This window comes from Anguilla anguilla, chromosome 10, assembly GCF_013347855.1.
Source record: "Anguilla anguilla isolate fAngAng1 chromosome 10, fAngAng1.pri, whole genome shotgun sequence".
Classification (NCBI taxonomy): Eukaryota; Metazoa; Chordata; class Actinopteri; order Anguilliformes; family Anguillidae; genus Anguilla; species Anguilla anguilla.
The window spans coordinates 17,789,463-17,807,898 of NC_049210.1; the positions used below are offsets into that span (position 1 = coordinate 17,789,463).

An 18,436-nucleotide genomic window follows, 5' to 3' on the forward strand; every position below is an offset into this window, starting at 1 on the left:
TCACATGATCAGTACATACTGGATAGCTTTTAAGGTTTATAGGTTGGCTTGGCTAGCTAACTAAACAAGCAAATGAAATCCACACACAAATACAGAACTGAGTTTAAGAGTCGTAAGGACTGGTGTTAAGTCACATTAATTAGCCAATCAGCAAATTACCAGTGTGTGCGAAGTGTTCTTCATTGTCAAAAATAATAGTCATTGAAAATATTATGATGCAAGGAAAAAACTGAGAAAAATGCAAACAGCCAACAACAAATTAGACTCTTCTCACACTCATGGAATTTGGTAATGACTCACTCCCATGCTTCAATCCTTCAATTCTGCCTCCCCTACTGACTCACCTTTTTGTCTCCCCCTATTTGGCAGAACCTGTTACAGACCCTGCTCTCTAGACTGCGCATCTGGGGGGTCCCCCCTCGTGCTGCAGTACAAGCTGCTGACCCTCCCCTTGGGCATCCCAGCCAATCACAACGTGGTGCGCCTGTCCGCATTCTCCGAGGCTGGGGTCCTGCAGGACCGCACGGCTTTCACCATCCTGGAGCAGGGCGGGGACACACCTGACGGGCAATGGTTCGCCATCCGGGATGAGGCCGGGCGGGGCATCATCTTCACGGTGCGGCCGCTGGACCGGCCAGGCCTGGTGCGCCTCCGAGTTCAAGCCACCACCCTCTCCGCTCAGGGCCATGTCACGTATCAGAGCATCTTCATCATCTACATTTCTATCTCCAGCTATCCCTACTGATCGCAAGGGCTGCATCACACTGTATCCATGACTACCACTCCCCTCCCCCACAAACAAATTAAAAGAGGGATTACATGCCACTTGACAGCAGCTACTTCACATATTCCTGTTTGCTGTGTTTCAGATGCTAGGGCTTAAGCCAGGAACGTACTGCCCACAATAAAAATAAAAACAAAAATAGGTCAAGTTCAGCCTTATAGGAGAGTAACATGAATGGACAGGAGTCTACAAAGAATGGTATGCATGGTTCAAATATAATTGAAACTGCTGGACCACAGTTTTCATTTTGTATCGCAAATCCCAATAATAAAAATGTTTTGTGTTCTTAAGAATATGATGACATTATTAATAAGAGTTGTTTTAATTATATATAACTGAAATGTACATCCTAGCTCACACATAATGTTGTTAATGTCAGGTAAAGTTATGAAAATGTTGAGAGACAATGCAAGAGTGTTATGTGTTAACTTGGATACTTCTTTATTTGTTAGGTTTTATAATTTGTGCTTTTTGTTGTGGGATCAAGATTAATTAAAGTGCTATAATACTGAATGTATTTATGTAATTCAACATTGCAGATTTATGGAGAGGTATATTACAGCATAAGGAAAGTTCCACTCATGAACTATTAGTGTTATATTCTCCCAGAAATAAAATGGATGAGTTTTATGTTTTAGTTTTTTTAATTGAACAATATTTTATCAGTATTGCCTTAGCTGAAGCTGTCATTAAATATTTTGTTTGATATACTATGAGATGTCCATCATGTAAAAGACACAATTTTGCCATTTTTCCCCGTACAAAGATGTAAAGTGAGTTTCAGTTCCAATAGCATTTTGACTGTATTAGTTCTACCTCTTGGACTGAATTCACACATTTGTATTTCAAAATGCATTTTTGACTATTAAATCCCTTTATTTTTACACGCTGTTATTGTATTGTCAATCATAAGATGTGTTGTGTTAGTACAGCAATAACTAAAACAACACAGGACAGAATTGTATTGAGACTATACCACCTTGATTAATAGGACAATGTCAAAATTACACGTGCACACTTATAATGACTATTATTTCATATTTGGTTTCAGATCCATCCATCCAACCATCCATTATCTAAACCACATATTCTGGGTAAGGGTTGTGGGGGGGCTGGAGCCTATCCCAGCATGCACTGGGTGAGAGGCAGGAATACACCCTGGACTGGTATGGTTTCAGATCTTTAGATAAAATGTAATATTAGATAATGGGAAACTGAGTAAACACAAAATACATTTTTTTAATTCAATACTTATTTCATTTAAATGAAAAAACGTTATCAAACACCCATATCCTTCATGTGAAGAAGTAATTCCCACCTTAGTTACTCAATCAACCAATTAATCAAATTTAATTGATAATTAAATTCAGCGGAACATAGGCTTGATTGCAGTCATCCCAGTTGAATCTAAACCTCACTCATACTGAACCTTACCATCAGAGTAAAGTAGTCAACACAAAGTTTATACAAGCGCACTGCCACAATAAAAGCAAATTCCAGAAGAGATGAGAGGAAAAAGGCATTTTTAAGGCTTTGGGACTCCACCGAATTACAGTGAGAGCCATTATCTTTAAATGGAAAACACATGGAATAGTGGTCAATCTTCCCATAAGTGGCTGGTCTACCAAAATTTATCCAAGGGTGCAGCGATCACTCATCTCGGAAGATACAAAAGATCCCAGAAGAACATTCAATTAGAACTGCAGGCCTCTCTATCCTCAGCTAGGATCAGTATTCATGACTCCACTCCACAATAAGAAATAGACTGGGCAAAAATGCTGTAGCAAGGCGGAAACCACTAACATCAATGCTCATCTCACATTTGCACTGAATTATGTTCTGTGCTTAAGGAGAATGTCCGGTCATCTGTCTGTATGCTGAGGCTGAAGCGAAATTGGTCTTTGCAGCAAGACAATGATCCAAAACACAAAAGCAAATCCTGAATGGCTGTAAAACAAGCAAATTAAAGTTTTGGCCTAGTCAAAGCCATGACTTGAGTACCAATAGCAATGCTGTGGCGGGACCTGAAACGAGCAGTTTGTACTTGAAAACCTACCAATTTGTCAGAATAAAAGCAGTTCTGAGTCAGCCACAGTGATGTGAAAGACTGATATCAAATTATAGTAGCATTTGGTTAGTTTTTGCTCAGTTGGTTCAACTTACTAAGTTTAAGGGGACAATTACTTTTTCACCGGTGACATGGATGCTTGATAACTTTTTTTCATTATATAAATGAAATAATCATTTAAAACTGTATTTTTTAATTTACTTGGGTTGTCTTTGTGTAATATTAGCCTTCAATTTGTCTGAGGTTCTGAAACCATTCAGTGTGACAAATATGTAATAGAGGTAATCAGGAAGGGGTAACTTTTTCCACGGCACTGTATGTAAGTCATAAATAAAGAGGACCGGCTGTCAATTACAGAACATGCAAAACATGGATGCAGTGTCATAGACACCGCAGATTTTAATAGTGTTCGTTTATAGCCTACCTTGATTTAATTAGTTTACTATATCCCTGGTGAACCGTGCACATATAAGTACAATTCCCGAATATATACATTCAATTTCCGAATATATAACTTCAATTCTGAATATATAAATTATATTCTGGATATATAAGTACAATTCCCGAATATATAAATTCAATTCCCGAATATATTTACAATTCTGAATATATAAATTCAATTTCTGAATATATAAATTCAATTCTGGATATATAAGTACAATTCCCGAATATATAAATTCAATTTCCGAATATATAACTTCAATTCTGAATATATAAATTACAATTCCGAATATATATATAACTCGGTTTATAATCAGGCATATCACAAGACAGCCGTTTTTACTTTTTGAATTATTTCTTTTTTTTTCTTCATGGGCTACTGAGTGAAAAAAACAAGTTTAACATTAGCATCAGTAAAATTTGACAGTACAATCAAGGATAAGCAAACAAAAACGTTAAATAATTAAAATTTGAATGAGGCAATAATTCGGACTTCATTAAGGGGTCCTTATTTTCTTGGTATTAGGACCTTTCAAGTAGGGGCACCAAATTTCACAGGGAATGGCCCAAAGAGCTAGAGAAATAGAAAATAATCTCTTAACCAGCGAGACTTTCATAGAAACCCTTGCTGCAGCATGCGACAGAATGCCGTGTTATGGCTCAATGGCAAGCTCCAGCGCACACCAAACTACGGAGGAAGAAGTCTGCACGCTATTTCGCCGAGGCTCTCAACCAGGCGAACGGTTTGGAGAAGTGTCTCAGGTTGTAAACAGGAGCAGGGAAACGTTCGCCTGGTTGAGAGCCTCGGCGAAATAGCATGCAGACCTCTTCCTCCGTAGTTTGGTGTGCGCTGGAACTTGGAATGTCATAAAATCAGTCAGCGAGCTATATGTTATGTTATGATTAGCAAATTACGTTTTAGCCAGCTAGCTTGTTAGCAAGCACATATTTGGATATTCAATGTTGAAACTGCAGATGCACGTTTATTTTAGTTGTTAATTGTAATTACAAAATGTATTGACGGACATCGCGACAAGCCTACTTAAGATATATCAGCTGATTTAAAAATGTGTGGGTAATTTTTATCAGCGATGAAAACAAACAGCTCCTTAATATTTGACACAAAGTTTGCATGACATTGTAATATGGTAAGATTACAAAACACAGGGCCAAGTGACTTGAAAGAATTGAGGAAATATTGGGTAGGATTGCTTTGGAATACATGTTATTAAATTTCGGTGAGGCAAGATAGCCTATATTGTTAGTAGTACCGTAACTTGGCGTCATTTTGATATCAATACTTTTAATGGCAGGCCTGGATTTTGGCAGTCTGAATGAATGAGTTATTGTCGGTGTATGTCTTGTATGTGTAACTTGGTATTTTTGTACGTTGAAAACGTGTTTTTTATGAGATACCATATTACTTAGCTGAAGCTGAAGTATACTTGGGTTAAGCAGCAAGACAATGATCCAAAACACAAAAGCAAGTCTACATCTGAACGGCTGATAACAAAATGAAAGTTTTGGTGTGGCCTAGTCAAAATCCTGACTTGAAACGAGCAGTTCATTCTTGAAAACCTATCAATTTGTCTGAATTAAAGCAGTTCTGCAAAGAAAAGTGGGCTAAAATTTCTCCACAGCAATGTGAAAGAGTGATCAAATTATAACAGATGTATGGTTACAGTTATTGCTGCTAAAGGTGGTACAACTAGCTACTGAGTTTGAGGGGGAAATTACTTTTTAAAATGGGGGGTATTGTTGTTTATTAACTTTTTTCATTAAATAAATATAATTATTTGAAAAATGTGTTTTGTGTTTACTCAGGTTCCCTATGTCTAATATTACATTCTGTCTAAAGAACTGAAAACATTCATGACAAATGTATGACAAATATTCAATGATAGAGGTAATCAGGCAAAATGTTTTCACAGCACTGTACCAGAAAGGTGGCTAAGCAAGTCTTTCCTGACTCAAGTTAACAATGGTTTTAGATATGTAATGGAACAAATTCTGTGAAATGGTAACCCTCCAGCCAAGAGTGCAATACATAGTTATACTTGCAAAACCACTCATGCCTTCCTGTCAAAGGGGAATGAAATTGACATTGAAATGCTCCATTGGTAAAATGGTAGGCGACACAAAGTGAAAACTGCATATGTGGTTGGCGAGGTACTGTTGCATAAATATATGCAAGAGTTGAGGGGTGCATGCATTAAAGTTGATGGGACAAAATAGCTCTCAACCCGACACGTGTATTGTACCGGCGACTGGCTAACTAGTTAGCCCGCTTGTGTGCATAAATAATAGGCACACATTACTTCCTTGTTTTGATGTTACTAGTCCGGGTTTATCTGTGATAGCCAGTTAGGATGTTGTTGTTATGTCTCCGGCAGATTCAAATTTAGGCGGCAGGTTGCATTATAAACAGGGCAGGCAACCCACGCTCGCCCATAAACCCAGATCGACTCTTCCTGTGCTTATGTTTTAAACTGCATTCTTTGCATGAATAAATGAGCACCATTCAAAAATGTGATCCGCCGGGCATGTCCCTCGCTCAAATCGTTACATATATTTAATCGTGTGCAATTTGCCAGCAAAGGTGAAACTGCCGAATACAGACGCAAATGCATTTGTATAGTCTGCAGTGCCAGAGTACGAGAAAGCAATACACGAGTCACTCAAACTTACTTTCACCCTCAAATATTAAGGCAGAGTGGCAAGGTAGGCATGTCATGTGGACCCTCTACATAAATTCATCACTTCCGAAGCAATCTGCATCAGATTGAGAGTGCAGAAGATCTAGCAAGACAATTTAACTAGTTTGTTGAACCACCTACAGCGAATGGGCTAGCAGCAGACAACAAACACATACAAAAACATTTAGTTCGTTTACCATAACGTTGCTTTATTGTACTATACATTCCGTGTTGGCCACTGCTAGTACTACCGGCCGGCAGCTAACAATAAATTAACGTCAACGGTCTATATCCTTGTGTGATCATTTTAGTGTATATAGTTCGCCTCAGCAGGGCCCTCCAGGAATCACAACGGAGCACAGTGTCTAATTAACTTGTGACTCTTAGTAGCCAAATTATTACACTTTACGACAATGGTATGCCAGCAGATCAGTTGTGAACAAAAACAATGCATGCAATTAATGTATCATGCTGTACAGTGTCAGGCGATTGCCTTGTCAGCCATCTTACTGCTGCAGCTGCTCCTCCCCACGTTAGCAGAGAGGCTAACAGCGCTACGGTCTCTGACGTTAGCTACTTTGATGTCAAACTGAACTTCCTACTACGAATAACTTCCTGTGGCTTCAGACAGTTCCAACTGAGGCGGTTTTGTAGTTAGGTAACAGTAACACAGCTGGTGAACTGTGTGTACATTTGTTGTTTTCGTAAAATCGTACTGTTTAATTAATTACGTTATATTTTTCAGATATTAAGTTAGTTAGCGTAGCTCCCAAGCTAACTGCCCTCGTCCAGTGGCAATCAAGCTCAAGAAACAAAAGCGGCCTTAGCCTTGTTGCCTGCATACAACCGAGCTCAATTTTATCGTCTCGGGCTGAGTGGACCAACGTGAACAAGCATTACCGTTTGGTCAGCGGTATTTTGTGTCACGTATTTGGGGTGTGGGGGTTGTTCCTCTCATGCGTTTCCGTAAAATGTGTTATCGGTGAATTATGAGGAATGCTAGCTAGCTAGCTAGTCCAAAATGCTAGCTAGCTAGTTGGCTAGTTAGCAAACTTGGATCGTTGTTGTCAAACATTTGAAAATAGCTAACGTTAAGTCACAAATGCATTTGACGTTTTGCTGGCTGGCCGTATTGCACGATCCTCATCTTGTTGGCTAGCTAACCCCCTTTTCGTAGCAAACTACAACTAGCCTTTTCGCTGAGTGAGCCAAGTTAGCTTGCGTAAATGTTTCTACTGCACGAGTGAAGCAAAGGGTTTTGAATGTACTTATCTGCAAACCTTCTCCTGGAAGTTACCCGCTACCACCGATAGACTACAAGTTCTACGGGAAATGGTAAGACAATCTGTTGACAAATTATCCTGTTAAGGTTAGCCATCTAACGTCAAATCACACATGTTGGGCATTGACTTTACAATCATAACGCTGTGGTAGCAAATGGATAAAACGTCGCTCGCATTAAACAGGTGGTAATGACTGGTCTAGCTGTCGGTTTAGAACGCTATGTGTTAGACTAGCTGGCAGTGCTTTTACTTTTGTGCTTTTTGTCAGTTCTATTCCTTGAACGAGATTCTAACATTACGGGGCTATTAGCATATAAACCTAACTGCTAGCATTTTGTCAAAAGAATGTATTGTTCTGTGTAGTTAGGTGCACGTTAGTGGCCTTTACACACTGTAGCCTACTAGCTGGCTATACCGCTGAAGTCTACCGTTCCCTCGTTCAATGACACCAATTGAGCATTTAGCTTTGGGAATGCTAATCGCACACCCATACAACAAGCGGCTATTTCGCTGAAGAGGCAAGACGAATCAAGTAGGGGATGCCTCCTGTGAATAATAGCTAACTGTTCGTTGAAAATTTTTACTATTCGGTTTATTGAATAGTTGGACAACTACTTAATAATATGCCAACTGCCCTGGTGAATTGCTTCTTTAAATTAAAGTAGGCCAATTTGCTGTGTAATAATGTCAAATATGCAAGAGGGCCCTGAGTAAGGGTGTCAAGTAATGCCAAAAATAGTAGACCCGTGGAAGCAGTTTGTAAAATCATCTCAGCCAACTACTAAAGCAGCTTATATTATGACAGTGGTTTGCTACGCAGTTACAGATTGTTGCTACAGATAGTTGTCTTTAACCTGGCTGAAATTAAATGATTGAACTGTCTTGAATCTGCTGAAGCATGTGACTATGACATGCCAGTGTTTGGGGGGGGTGGGGGTGCTAAATTAACTGTCAGTCACTGACCTATTTCTACCAATCCGAAGGTACATGACAATTGCTTGATATCAGTGTCACAGATAGCGTCTATGTAACCTCGGCCATTTTCTGTTTCACAAAGCTCCATTCTCCAACAACTGCAGCGTCATTAATTCCCACTCCGACAGGTAAACTTTCACGTGAGCTCATGGAGAAGAAGGCCTTTGAGGGATGGCTGGAGTCGGTCTCCGCCTCCTTCCTCACGCTAACCGACCAGCAGAAGAACCAGTCGCTGGACCACCTGATTGGCCTGAGCGGGGCGGCGCAGCTGCGGCACCTCTCCAACAGCCTGGAGACGCTGCTGAAGCGCGACTTCCTCAAGCTCCTCCCCCTGGAGCTCACCTTCTACCTGCTGCGCTGGCTGGACCCCAAGACCCTGCTCACCTGCTGCCTGGTGTGCAAGCAGTGGAACAAGGCCATCAACACCTGCACCGAGGTGTGGCAGGGGGCGTGCCGCGACCTGGGCTGGCAGATCGACGAGTCCATCCAGGACGCCTCCCACTGGAAGAAGGTCTACCTGAAGGCCAAGCTGAGGATGAAGCAGCTGAAGAACCAGGAGGCCTTCGAGACATCCTCGCTGATCGGGCACAGCGCACGCGTGTATGCCCTCTACTACAGGGACGGTCTGCTGTGCACAGGTGGGTACAGGGCTCAACACGTGACATACCGACAAAGCAGGGAGGAAGTGTTTCAGTTTGTCCCTCTACTCCTCAGCTGATTCGTGGAGAGAGCTCTGGTGCAGCATGGCGGTGAAGGGTGCCTGATGTACGTAGCATTTTGTAAATGCTGTGTAAAAAAAAGTTGTGTAAGTCGCTCTGGATACGAGCGTCTGCTAAATGCCTGTAATGTATTGTAATGTAGTGAAGGGGCTGAATTAAATCAGCGGTGGCTGAAGTGAGCTTCCTTCCTCTCACTGTGTAGTAAATGCAGTTAACACACCTTAGTTGCTTTCATGAGTCTGGATCAGTTGCTAATTTTATGGTGAAAATAAGCACCAGCATACTGTGCAGCTCTCCAAGAAGAAACTTGGATCACACTTACAGTAGTAATTGAATTGGATAACAGTGTAGAGGATAGGGCTCCTGAGCGGCTTGTCCTGTTAAGGCACTGATCTTGTGTGTCGATGGGGCCCCACAGTCTGGTGTCGAATCCAGACTGCGCTAGGGTTGTGTCTGTGGCCGGCAGCACAATTGCCGTTGGCATCGCATGGGGAGGTTTTTTTTTTTTCAGTCAGTCAGTATGACAGCCTTTTTTGCAGTCGGTCAGTACGACAACCTCACACAAGCTAGTGACCCCTCTCCTGGTGGATGGGCCACCCGCTGCCCATCTGCTGACCTGTGACATGAAGCGTCCTTGAACTCATGGCTACGCAGGCCTGACGTGTAGACCGTGAACATAAGCAGCGGCTGACGGCACATGTTTCGGAGGAGAGCACACGCTTGTCAGCATTCTCTTGAATTGATAACAGAGGTCGCAGCAATGGCCGCTGGTGAAAACGATCTGGCATCGCCAAACTGCGGGAAAAGCAAATAAGCAATACAAATAAAACCCAACTGTTACACTCCTGCCATTGAGGAGATCACTGCGACCGACCATTAAAGGTTGTAAGGGCTTCTGGTTCTGTTTTTACAGGCTCTGATGACTTGTCTGCTAAGCTGTGGGACGTGTGCACTGGGCAGTGTATCTACGGCATCCAGACGCACACCTGTGCAGCGGTGAAGTTTGACGAGCAGAAGCTGGTGACGGGTTCCTTTGACAACACGATCGCCTGCTGGGAGTGGAGCTCGGGAGCGAAAATACAGCACTTCCGCGGACACACTGGCGCTGGTATGGCACCGCTCCGCTTCTCTCTCTCTCTCTCTCTTTAGATGGTCGGCGAAAGAAAAGTGTTACTCGCGCTACCGTTGAGATCCTTTTTGTGGGCAAGTGTCTAAAAGCTCTGCAGTGTGACTGTGGAGACCATTCTGCCTCCACCTAGAGGCAGAACTAACTCTCAGCCAGTGGGGATCTGGAGCTTTAGCTCAGGGCTGATTTTTACCCCTTCATTTGTTGTGGGGCTCATTAAACTACTGTTGCATGGCAGAGTATTCTACTGTGTAATATCCTTTCATGAATAGTCTCATATCGCGCCAAATGGTTTGGTTTGGCTTCAACAGTAGAGAGACAGGAAGTTTGGCATTTATTTAATTGATGTCTAATGTGTGTGCATATTAGGCCTATGTCAACTATAACTAGGCTATATTATAAACAGTGGTTTGGTTTGGTTACAAAATGGGTATTGGCCAGTTTTGATTATGCCGAACCTGTTGTAAAGTGGAAGAAAGAGTTGACATTCCATTATTTGAACAAATACAGGGGCATTTAAACTGGTGTTAAACTGGTGGCAGATGAAGCAGTGGGTTGAAATCAGTTCTTCTGTTGCTCCCATTACAGATAATAAATTACTGCACCACTGTATGTGTAAACATTTTTGTGTGTGCAAAAAAATGACAGTGGATTTGATTAATTATATAGTCCAGTGGTTCCCAAACTCGGTCCTGGAGTACCCCAGTACGCTGGTTTTCGTTCCAACCACAATTGAAATTTCATAATTATAACAAGTTGTAAATTTTTCTTAATTAGGTGCTCTTCGTGTTTAGAGGGATTATTTACCCTCTTCAACCACATTATGTAAGAAATAGCTAAGCATTCCATGAAGAATAAAATTCCCATGTTCACACTGTGCTTATTGTGCTACATTGCAAACAATTACATTAAAAGGTAAATTATTTTTAGCGGATCAAATTAAAGATTGAGGTGTGTCAATAGGCTTCTAATTGGTCAAAGTGTGGACATCTGGCCACTAAAACTAACCATCTGGAAGATAACGAAGAGTTGAAAGACAAAGCAAATGATAACGAGCCAAACCTGCATTGTGTCAATAAATTTCAGGAAATTAAATTAAATCACTACATGTTCAGGGGTCTATTGATTAATCTCATTCTTTCAATTGGTCCAAAAATTTGTTACCTCTTCTATGTAATTGTTTGCAATTAAGCACAATATGAACATGGGAACTTTATTGTTTATGGCTATTTTTGACATGATGTGGCTTAAGTGGGTTAATAATCCCTCTAAACATGATAAGCACCTAATTAAGAAAAATGAACAACTTGTTAAAATTCTGGTATTGCAATTGTGGTTGGAATGAAAACCAGCATACACAGGGGTACTCCAGGACCGAGTTTGGGAACCACTGATATAGTCCATCCTTGGATAAATGAAATAAATCTCTCAAGTCTGAAGGTCCAGATTTGTTTACTCTTCCCTCTCTCTCATTGTTCATGCAGTGTTCAGCATAGATTACAACGATGAGCTGGATACTCTGGTTAGCGGTTCAGCCGACTTCTCCGTGAAGGTCTGGTCTTTGTCAGCAGGGGCCTGTCTAAACACCCTTACCGGGCACACAGAGTGGGTCACGAAGGTAGGAACCCCCTCCGTCACACACACGTGCACAACACACACATGCACGCACCTAAAATAAAGCAGGGAGCTGCCAGGAGTAAATTAATAATTTGTTACATTTGTCTAGTTCAGTTGCAGAGGCCTGAGGCTGAACAGGCCAATACAACAAAAGTCTGTCCAGTTACCTCAGGCTTCAGTAAGCAAACACCACCAGTCCTATAGTCTCTCAATGTTCACTTGTGCCTTTATGTCTTTGCTTATTTGATATGTAAATAAGAGACATCTCTCTTAATAGCTTTTTTAATGTATATTTCATTCAAAGAATGTTATCTTGCCTGGGCACCTACGGTGGATTATAAATATAGGATGGCCAGTATTTTTTCATTTAAATTTTTAAATATAATGTTGAAATCTGATGAAGTAACTTTTTTTGTCTGAAATGTGAGACAGTATGTTTTTTTTTCCCCTTTAATCCCTAAATCAGGTGGTCTTGCAAAAAAGCCAAGTGGAGTCTCTGATGCATAGTCCTGGTGACTATATTTTATTAAGTGCAGATAAATATGAAATCAAGGTAAGGCTATTAATCATCCGTCTCATCTTTCTTTTTTCCTTTTACACTAAACACATTTTTGTCAGTGTCTACCACTTTACCGTGCGGGAATCTCTGTTATATTTCAAAAGGACCAACAGAGGGAGCTCTGACACTACAACTTGTTCATATTGTTTGGAATGGGGGGGGGGCACATTGGTGGCTTGTGAATGTGTCTTGGTGTAAACCCTGATTGCCTTTGTGTTATATTGAAACCTTAGTTGTGAAAATGTTAGAGGTTTTCCACCACGCTGAAGGTTTAAAGCAGCCCCTTTGCCGCGGTTGTTGCGAGTAAAAGGCCGACGCCCCCGTTCCTCTCTCTACGAACAGGTGTGGCCGATAGGCAGAGAGATCAACTGCAAGTGCTTGAAGACCCTGACGGTGTCGGAGGACCGCAGCGTGTGCCTGCAGCCCCGGCTGCAGTTCGACGGGCGCTACATCGTGTGCAGCTCCGACCTGGGCCTCTACCAGTGGGACTTCGCCAGCTACCAGATTCTCAGGTACCCGCGCCGGCCGCCTGCGCACTTCACCGCCACGCTTTTGCCACAGCGGGGAGAGAGAGGGACATTTGCTCAGGCAGTACGCGGGCGCCTCTGTTTTTACGAGCCCTGAATTCCGATTCCCTTCCACCGGTTCCCGTGCGCAGCGCTGAAAGCCGGTTTCAGACTCCGGCAATCTGTGCGATTCCAAACCACGGAAGAACGGTGAGGGAATTAGCTCAAAGTGCAGCTTCTGGTTTTGTTTCCACATTTTTTTTTTTTTTTTTTTTTTTGAGAAACTGGTAGTTCCTTTAAAAGACAAGTTAATATTTGAAGTACTTGTTTTTTTTTATTCGTAACTCACACACATTAATTAGAGAGGAAGTATTGGTGAATACACAATGCTGTGTGCAATCAGTGTCAGTTTTGGGGGTGGAGTAGGGGAGCTTTTTATTCCGCACCCCCTCTCACGTTTCACGCTTTTTAAAGGCGTTGCACAATTGAGGAACTGATGAGCTAAGTGGCCCAAATTGGGGGAAGTAACCAGTTTCCACACGGGCTGTGTTCAGTTTTCACATTTCGATGTTATGCATCCCACACACTTAACAGGGAAGGGCAAGGGACTATCTCAGGAGACTCCTCGTGTTTGTGTGTGCCTACTTGTGTGTGTGAGTGACTGTATTGAGTTCACAGCTTGGTGAGCCCATCTCTGTACTAATTGCATCTGTTTCTACAATAGTAAGCCAGCAGCAGGGGAGTTGTTGAAGTGGTCGCATGTGTCAGAACGGTAAGAACTTTACACAACTCCAATCCCCCCCCCCAAGAGAGAATACCCCCTGTCCCCCCACCCCACCCCACCCCACCCCTGAAGGACTGTTACTCTATCCCTTTTGTTCTGTCCTTTGCTTGCCTGTCTCCATACCTGTGTTTTGTGTGGAGGAAGGGGTTTTAGATTCAGTGTAGTGTGGCTTTTTGTCTTTGAAGAGAATGCCCCTGTGACTTCTGCCTACAGCTGACCCCGCATCCACAACAATAACTGGATATATCAAGCATCACAGCATTGTGTATTCATCAGCACTCTTGCGGTCAAATGCGGAGGATAACTGACTTTCTTACACTTTTAGTACAAAATATACACCTTTATGGTTCCAGATATGAAAGACATTGTGTTGCAGGAATCCAGCGATCTGCAAAAACAGCCCATGTCACTTTAAAGGTACTATAGGTCAAATGTTATTTTTCATTAATCGTGAAGACAGATCTGCAGTGTAATTAACAATATCAGAAATAAGGGAGTGCTGAAGTTCAGTATCGTTTCTGCAGTTTGATAGGTGTGATCCTGATTTTGAGTTTTGATATTGAGCTCAGTGTGCTCCCCACTGGCCACCAGCAATATAAAACAGAATTTGTGTGGTCTAAATACAAGAGCCACGAGTCACGTTGAACAGGAAATGAGTCAGTATTTGCAGAAACCCATCCTTGAAACAAGGAAGTTAATACTGTTCAGTTTGGACGAAAAGAAAAAGTAACCCAAAGATGCCTTTTTAAGTATTATTGAAATAGCCTATTGCGTGTCACATTGGTGAGATCGCATTTCTGATGATTGTCATTTCTTGTTTATGCCTAGATTTCCCAGTGCACCGATGATAATGAACAGGGCCAAAACTTTCTTTTTCAGAGAACAACACATAACCCCCCCCTCCCCCCCCAAAATAAGTTTTAGAATACAGTTGACTGTTAATGTGGTTAGTCATGTTTAGTATCTTGTTTGCTTTGGTGTGATATTTGACACTCCCTGCAAATCACATTTTCGGAAGAACTTGATTTAACCTCCAGCTTAGTATAAAATGTTTCATGTTTGCTTTCACTATGTACAGAGCTCTGTACATATGCAACTTCTTATCAGTTTCCTCACTGCTCGCTAAAGCTTTCCCTCCTTATTTATTTCAATAAAATGGTAAACCGTCTGTCATTGGATTGTTTATATCATGAAGTTGAATTTGAACATTTTTGTTTTCTTTTTAACCGCCATTTAAATATGTCCCTTCCTTGCGACTTGTGTTGCCAGATTGGACCATTTCACTCGGGTGGGATTCTCTTTTCCAGTTGTGTGGGGAAATCAATTTTTTCTTTATCTTGGACTGCTTGTTTCCCTCCACAGTTACGGTAAATGACCTGAGATTGATCATAGTCCACTGCGCAAGAACTGCAGCAAAGGCAGAATTGAGACATTGATGAGTCAACGTCTAGGTGATAGCAGGGAAAACTAGCGGCCGGTATTTTTATTGGCAAAGTTTTTTTTGCAGCTTTTTGTTCCTGGAAAAAGTAATGGCAACAAAGTCCTGAAAAGCTGAGTCAAAATTCAAATTGGTTACAATGAGCATGATAGCGTGAACATGGTTGTGCCTTCCGAATTGAGGAGATAAGGGGGGGGGGTGGCACTGTGCTCTCGCAGCAATGTCTTCTATGCAAGCAAGGTACAGCAAAAATTCTCTGCTTCTCTCCTATAAAATGGACAGTATATGCACCATTTGGTGTATTTACGTGCCATATTAATTTCATATGTTGTGCGATGCTATGCTAAGACTGAGGAGAGTTTTTGCTTGCGCTAACTGCTTTTTACTAGCACAAAACGGGCCTCATTCACAAAACATCCGTACGTGTGTATTTGATCGTAAACCATTTTGCCATTCATCATTGTTTTCTTATCTGTATTTTCTTCCTTATGGAAATCACATGAACAGGATTTTGCATAAAATTTGCAGACAGCCAGCATTCATCATCTCTCTCATACACCTGGGATATGCACAAAAACAAAGGTCTACACGTGTCTCATATTGTTTTTTTTTTTTCATAGGAACAAATTTAAGAACTAAAGTAAGAATAATTTAAGATTTGTGAATGAGGCCCCATTGCCTTTTGTCTCATTTCCATCCTTGTGAGTTTTGTCGCTGATTTGCCAACATAGGATTACATTAAAAATTAACGAACCTTTACGCGGCCATTATAATTGTGTGACCATTGTTATTGTGTAGTATTTGTATTGTACAATGTGCAGTAGTTGCGTATCACAGACTGATATAATGATATATGATATGATATATATATAAATGTCAACTTGTCATTGGGTGTTAGTTAAATTTGTAAGAAAACATAATTTTGTTGGAGCGAGGACAATCAGGTGGCCAATTAGGGGGCCTTCAGATGGTTTGGGAAACCCCTCGTACAAAAAAGTCACAATTAAAGATTTATTACAACTTTTTTCTGCAACCATTTAGGTGCTGTATATCACCGATATCACAAGACATTGAATCAGTATTTCATAGGACCTAATCGAATACACTGAACCTATTGTCTATTTCTTTTTTGTCTTTGTTTTATCCAGTTTTTTGTGGCTTCTATGCTGAGAAAACCAAAAAGTATTTTCCCTGTCCATTATTGTAAGGAGAATGTTGAATTGAAAGTCAAACCACATGTAACACCTCATTTAAATTGAACTAGTTATCTTCCATCTAAGAATTTGGTTGGATTTTTTTTCTCCTATAATTTTAAAGCAATGGTAAGTAAAGCATACATTTTCAGAACCTTTTCTGTTCAAATTTATCAATGTAAACAACCAATTGTTGGAACTGCTATAGTTGCTTTTTTGTCATCACCTGTTTTGTCATTTGCTTACTGAACCCTAAGAAATGTTAGCATCTTGCCTGTGTGTGGCCTTGTGTGGTTTAGGGTAAGATGTTCGTTGTGGTTACATAGCAGTTTGTCGCAGATGTTTCCTTTGACCTCCTCCCTACTCTTTTTGTCCCCTAGTTGGTATGTTTATAGGGTACAGGAAACAGGTTTAACTCCCCTGAGCAGTTCTACACCATTGCTTTTGTTTTTTGTCTTTTTTTTTTTAGGGTTATCAAAACGCAGGATTCCGCCAACCTGTCCTTGCTGAGTTTTGGAGAAGTTTTTGCCCTCTTGTTTGACAACCATTACTTGTATATTATGGATCTGAGGACAGAGACAATAACGGGCCGCTGGCCTCTGCCCGCCTACAGGAAGTCCAAAAGAGGATCCAGTTTCCTGCCCGGTGTGACTTCCTGGCTGAACGGGCTGGATGGACAGAATGACTCTGGGCTGGTATTTGCCACGAGCATGCCTGATCATAGCATTCATTTGGTACTGTGGAAGGAGAATGGGTAGATGCCGGAAATGCCCTGGTGTGTTCAAAACACAAAATCTGAATAGGTAAAAATCGATTGGTGCTGCTTATTTCGAATATGTGGCCATGAAGTCAAGATACTGCATGAACCAAAGTTTTGCAAAAAAAAAACCTGCTGCACACACAAAAAAAAAACATGAAAAAAACCACACACACAAGAAGCATTGTGCAACTCCCAGCTTTGTAGGCAGTGTAAACGGGTGAATACAAGCCAGTCAGCATGTGCAGACCACAACCATGTTACAAAAACATAGCACCTGCTGCGTGTACGGCATTTTTATTCTTTTATAATTTTTTGCAAAAAAAAAAAAAAAAAGTCAATGAAAAGTAAAACATTATCACCAACTTGTTTGTGAGGAAACCTGCGTCTGTTCTCAACACCTTTGAATTCATTTTCTTTTTGAAATCATTTTATAGCAGAGGTGCAGTTAAAACTGTTGGTTTGCTTGGTCGACTCAGAATGAGTCTGAGGTAAGTCTCCAGACCTATGAACTCTAACTGGAGTATTCCCTGTTCTCCCACCACCGCCACTGATGTGTTGGAAATATTTCATTAAAATGGCAAATGTTATAACTGTGACTTGGAAAACAGATCAAACAGCCTGCATCGTAAAACTCACAACCCTCCCCAATCATATGCTTTATTAACATACATGTGTATGTGTGTGTCCTCTGGTTAGGTTTCAAGGTATTAAAGTCACCTTAAGTTTATCAAATTTAATTTCAGTGTTTTCACTTTTAATTAACATCTCCAGTGTGAGCAATGGTATTACAATTAGATTTTTGGGTTTTAACAGTTTATTTAAATGAACACGTCACGCACTATACCCACCAGTGCAGAATAAGGGTAATTTGTTTGGTCGGTTAGCTCTTAAGACCATGTGTGACACGAGTAAATGGCTCATGTTTTTCCCATTGACACTTGTTTATATAATCCTGCACAGGCAATCAGCGCAGTCGACGGCCTCAGTAAGTTCTGGCAGATTTTCCATGGTTTAGAACGGGGAGGGAAAGTACTGTGCCATATAGTTTTGTCTTCCTGAATTTCACCATTATTGCAATATTTTTTTAAAGGCACCCCTACATGATGTACTGTGTATCTGTGTGTGAGCAGTACATATTTACAGCAATATGTGAGTATTTGTACATATGCATACAAGTACTTGTATATTAATGTGTAACGCAGGTGTGCGTGTTTTGTGTATGTGCACTTGCATATGCACCCAAGTGTACACAGCAGTGGACAAAACCATAGCGTCACCCGTTTTTAATGAGGTGTATAAATCTGGAAGTGAATGAACTAATATAAAACTGTTGTGTATATTGTGTTGTGTCAGCTGACTCGTACTATATCAGTTGTCCAATCATATGGAATGCTCAAACCGGGCACCGGCTTTGCACAAGGGCATCTCTTCCTTTGGCCTAGGAACAGTTCTTTTAATGCGTTTGAATAAATGGTATCAGGATTCCA

At 41.1% G+C, this 18,436-nt stretch overlaps 2 protein-coding genes across 5 annotated transcripts in view; both read left to right on the top strand.

The window, feature by feature from the left end:
- Window positions 1-1,668, top strand: part of hmcn2 (hemicentin 2) — a 61,166-nt gene extending 59,498 nt beyond the window's left edge. The window contains exon 81 of the mRNA XM_035435556.1: window positions 370-1,668. Within this exon, the coding sequence (XP_035291447.1) occupies window positions 370-745 (376 nt within the window). The 3' untranslated portion in view covers window positions 746-1,668. The remainder of the gene's footprint in view (window positions 1-369) is intronic.
- Window positions 1,669-6,554: 4,886 nt separating this feature from the next.
- fbxw2 (F-box and WD repeat domain containing 2) lies at window positions 6,555-18,436 on the top strand. 4 transcript variants are annotated; one of them, XM_035378463.1, is made up of 9 exons: window positions 6,555-7,324; window positions 8,376-8,885; window positions 9,880-10,074; window positions 11,577-11,710; window positions 12,176-12,262; window positions 12,611-12,780; window positions 13,499-13,546; window positions 13,912-13,975; window positions 14,387-14,726. In XM_035378463.1, exons 2-9 carry the CDS (start codon window positions 8,396-8,398, stop codon window positions 14,480-14,482), a joined length of 1,284 nt encoding a protein of 427 aa, XP_035234354.1. In that variant the 5' UTR covers window positions 6,555-7,324; window positions 8,376-8,395; the 3' UTR covers window positions 14,483-14,726. The 4 variants fall into 4 exon arrangements, with proteins under 4 accessions (XP_035234354.1, XP_035234355.1, XP_035234353.1 ...); XM_035378464.1 differs by lacking the exon at window positions 13,912-13,975 and having other exon boundaries at window positions 6,556-7,324; XM_035378461.1 differs by lacking the exons at window positions 13,912-13,975; window positions 14,387-14,726 and adding an exon at window positions 16,659-18,436 and having other exon boundaries at window positions 6,561-7,324.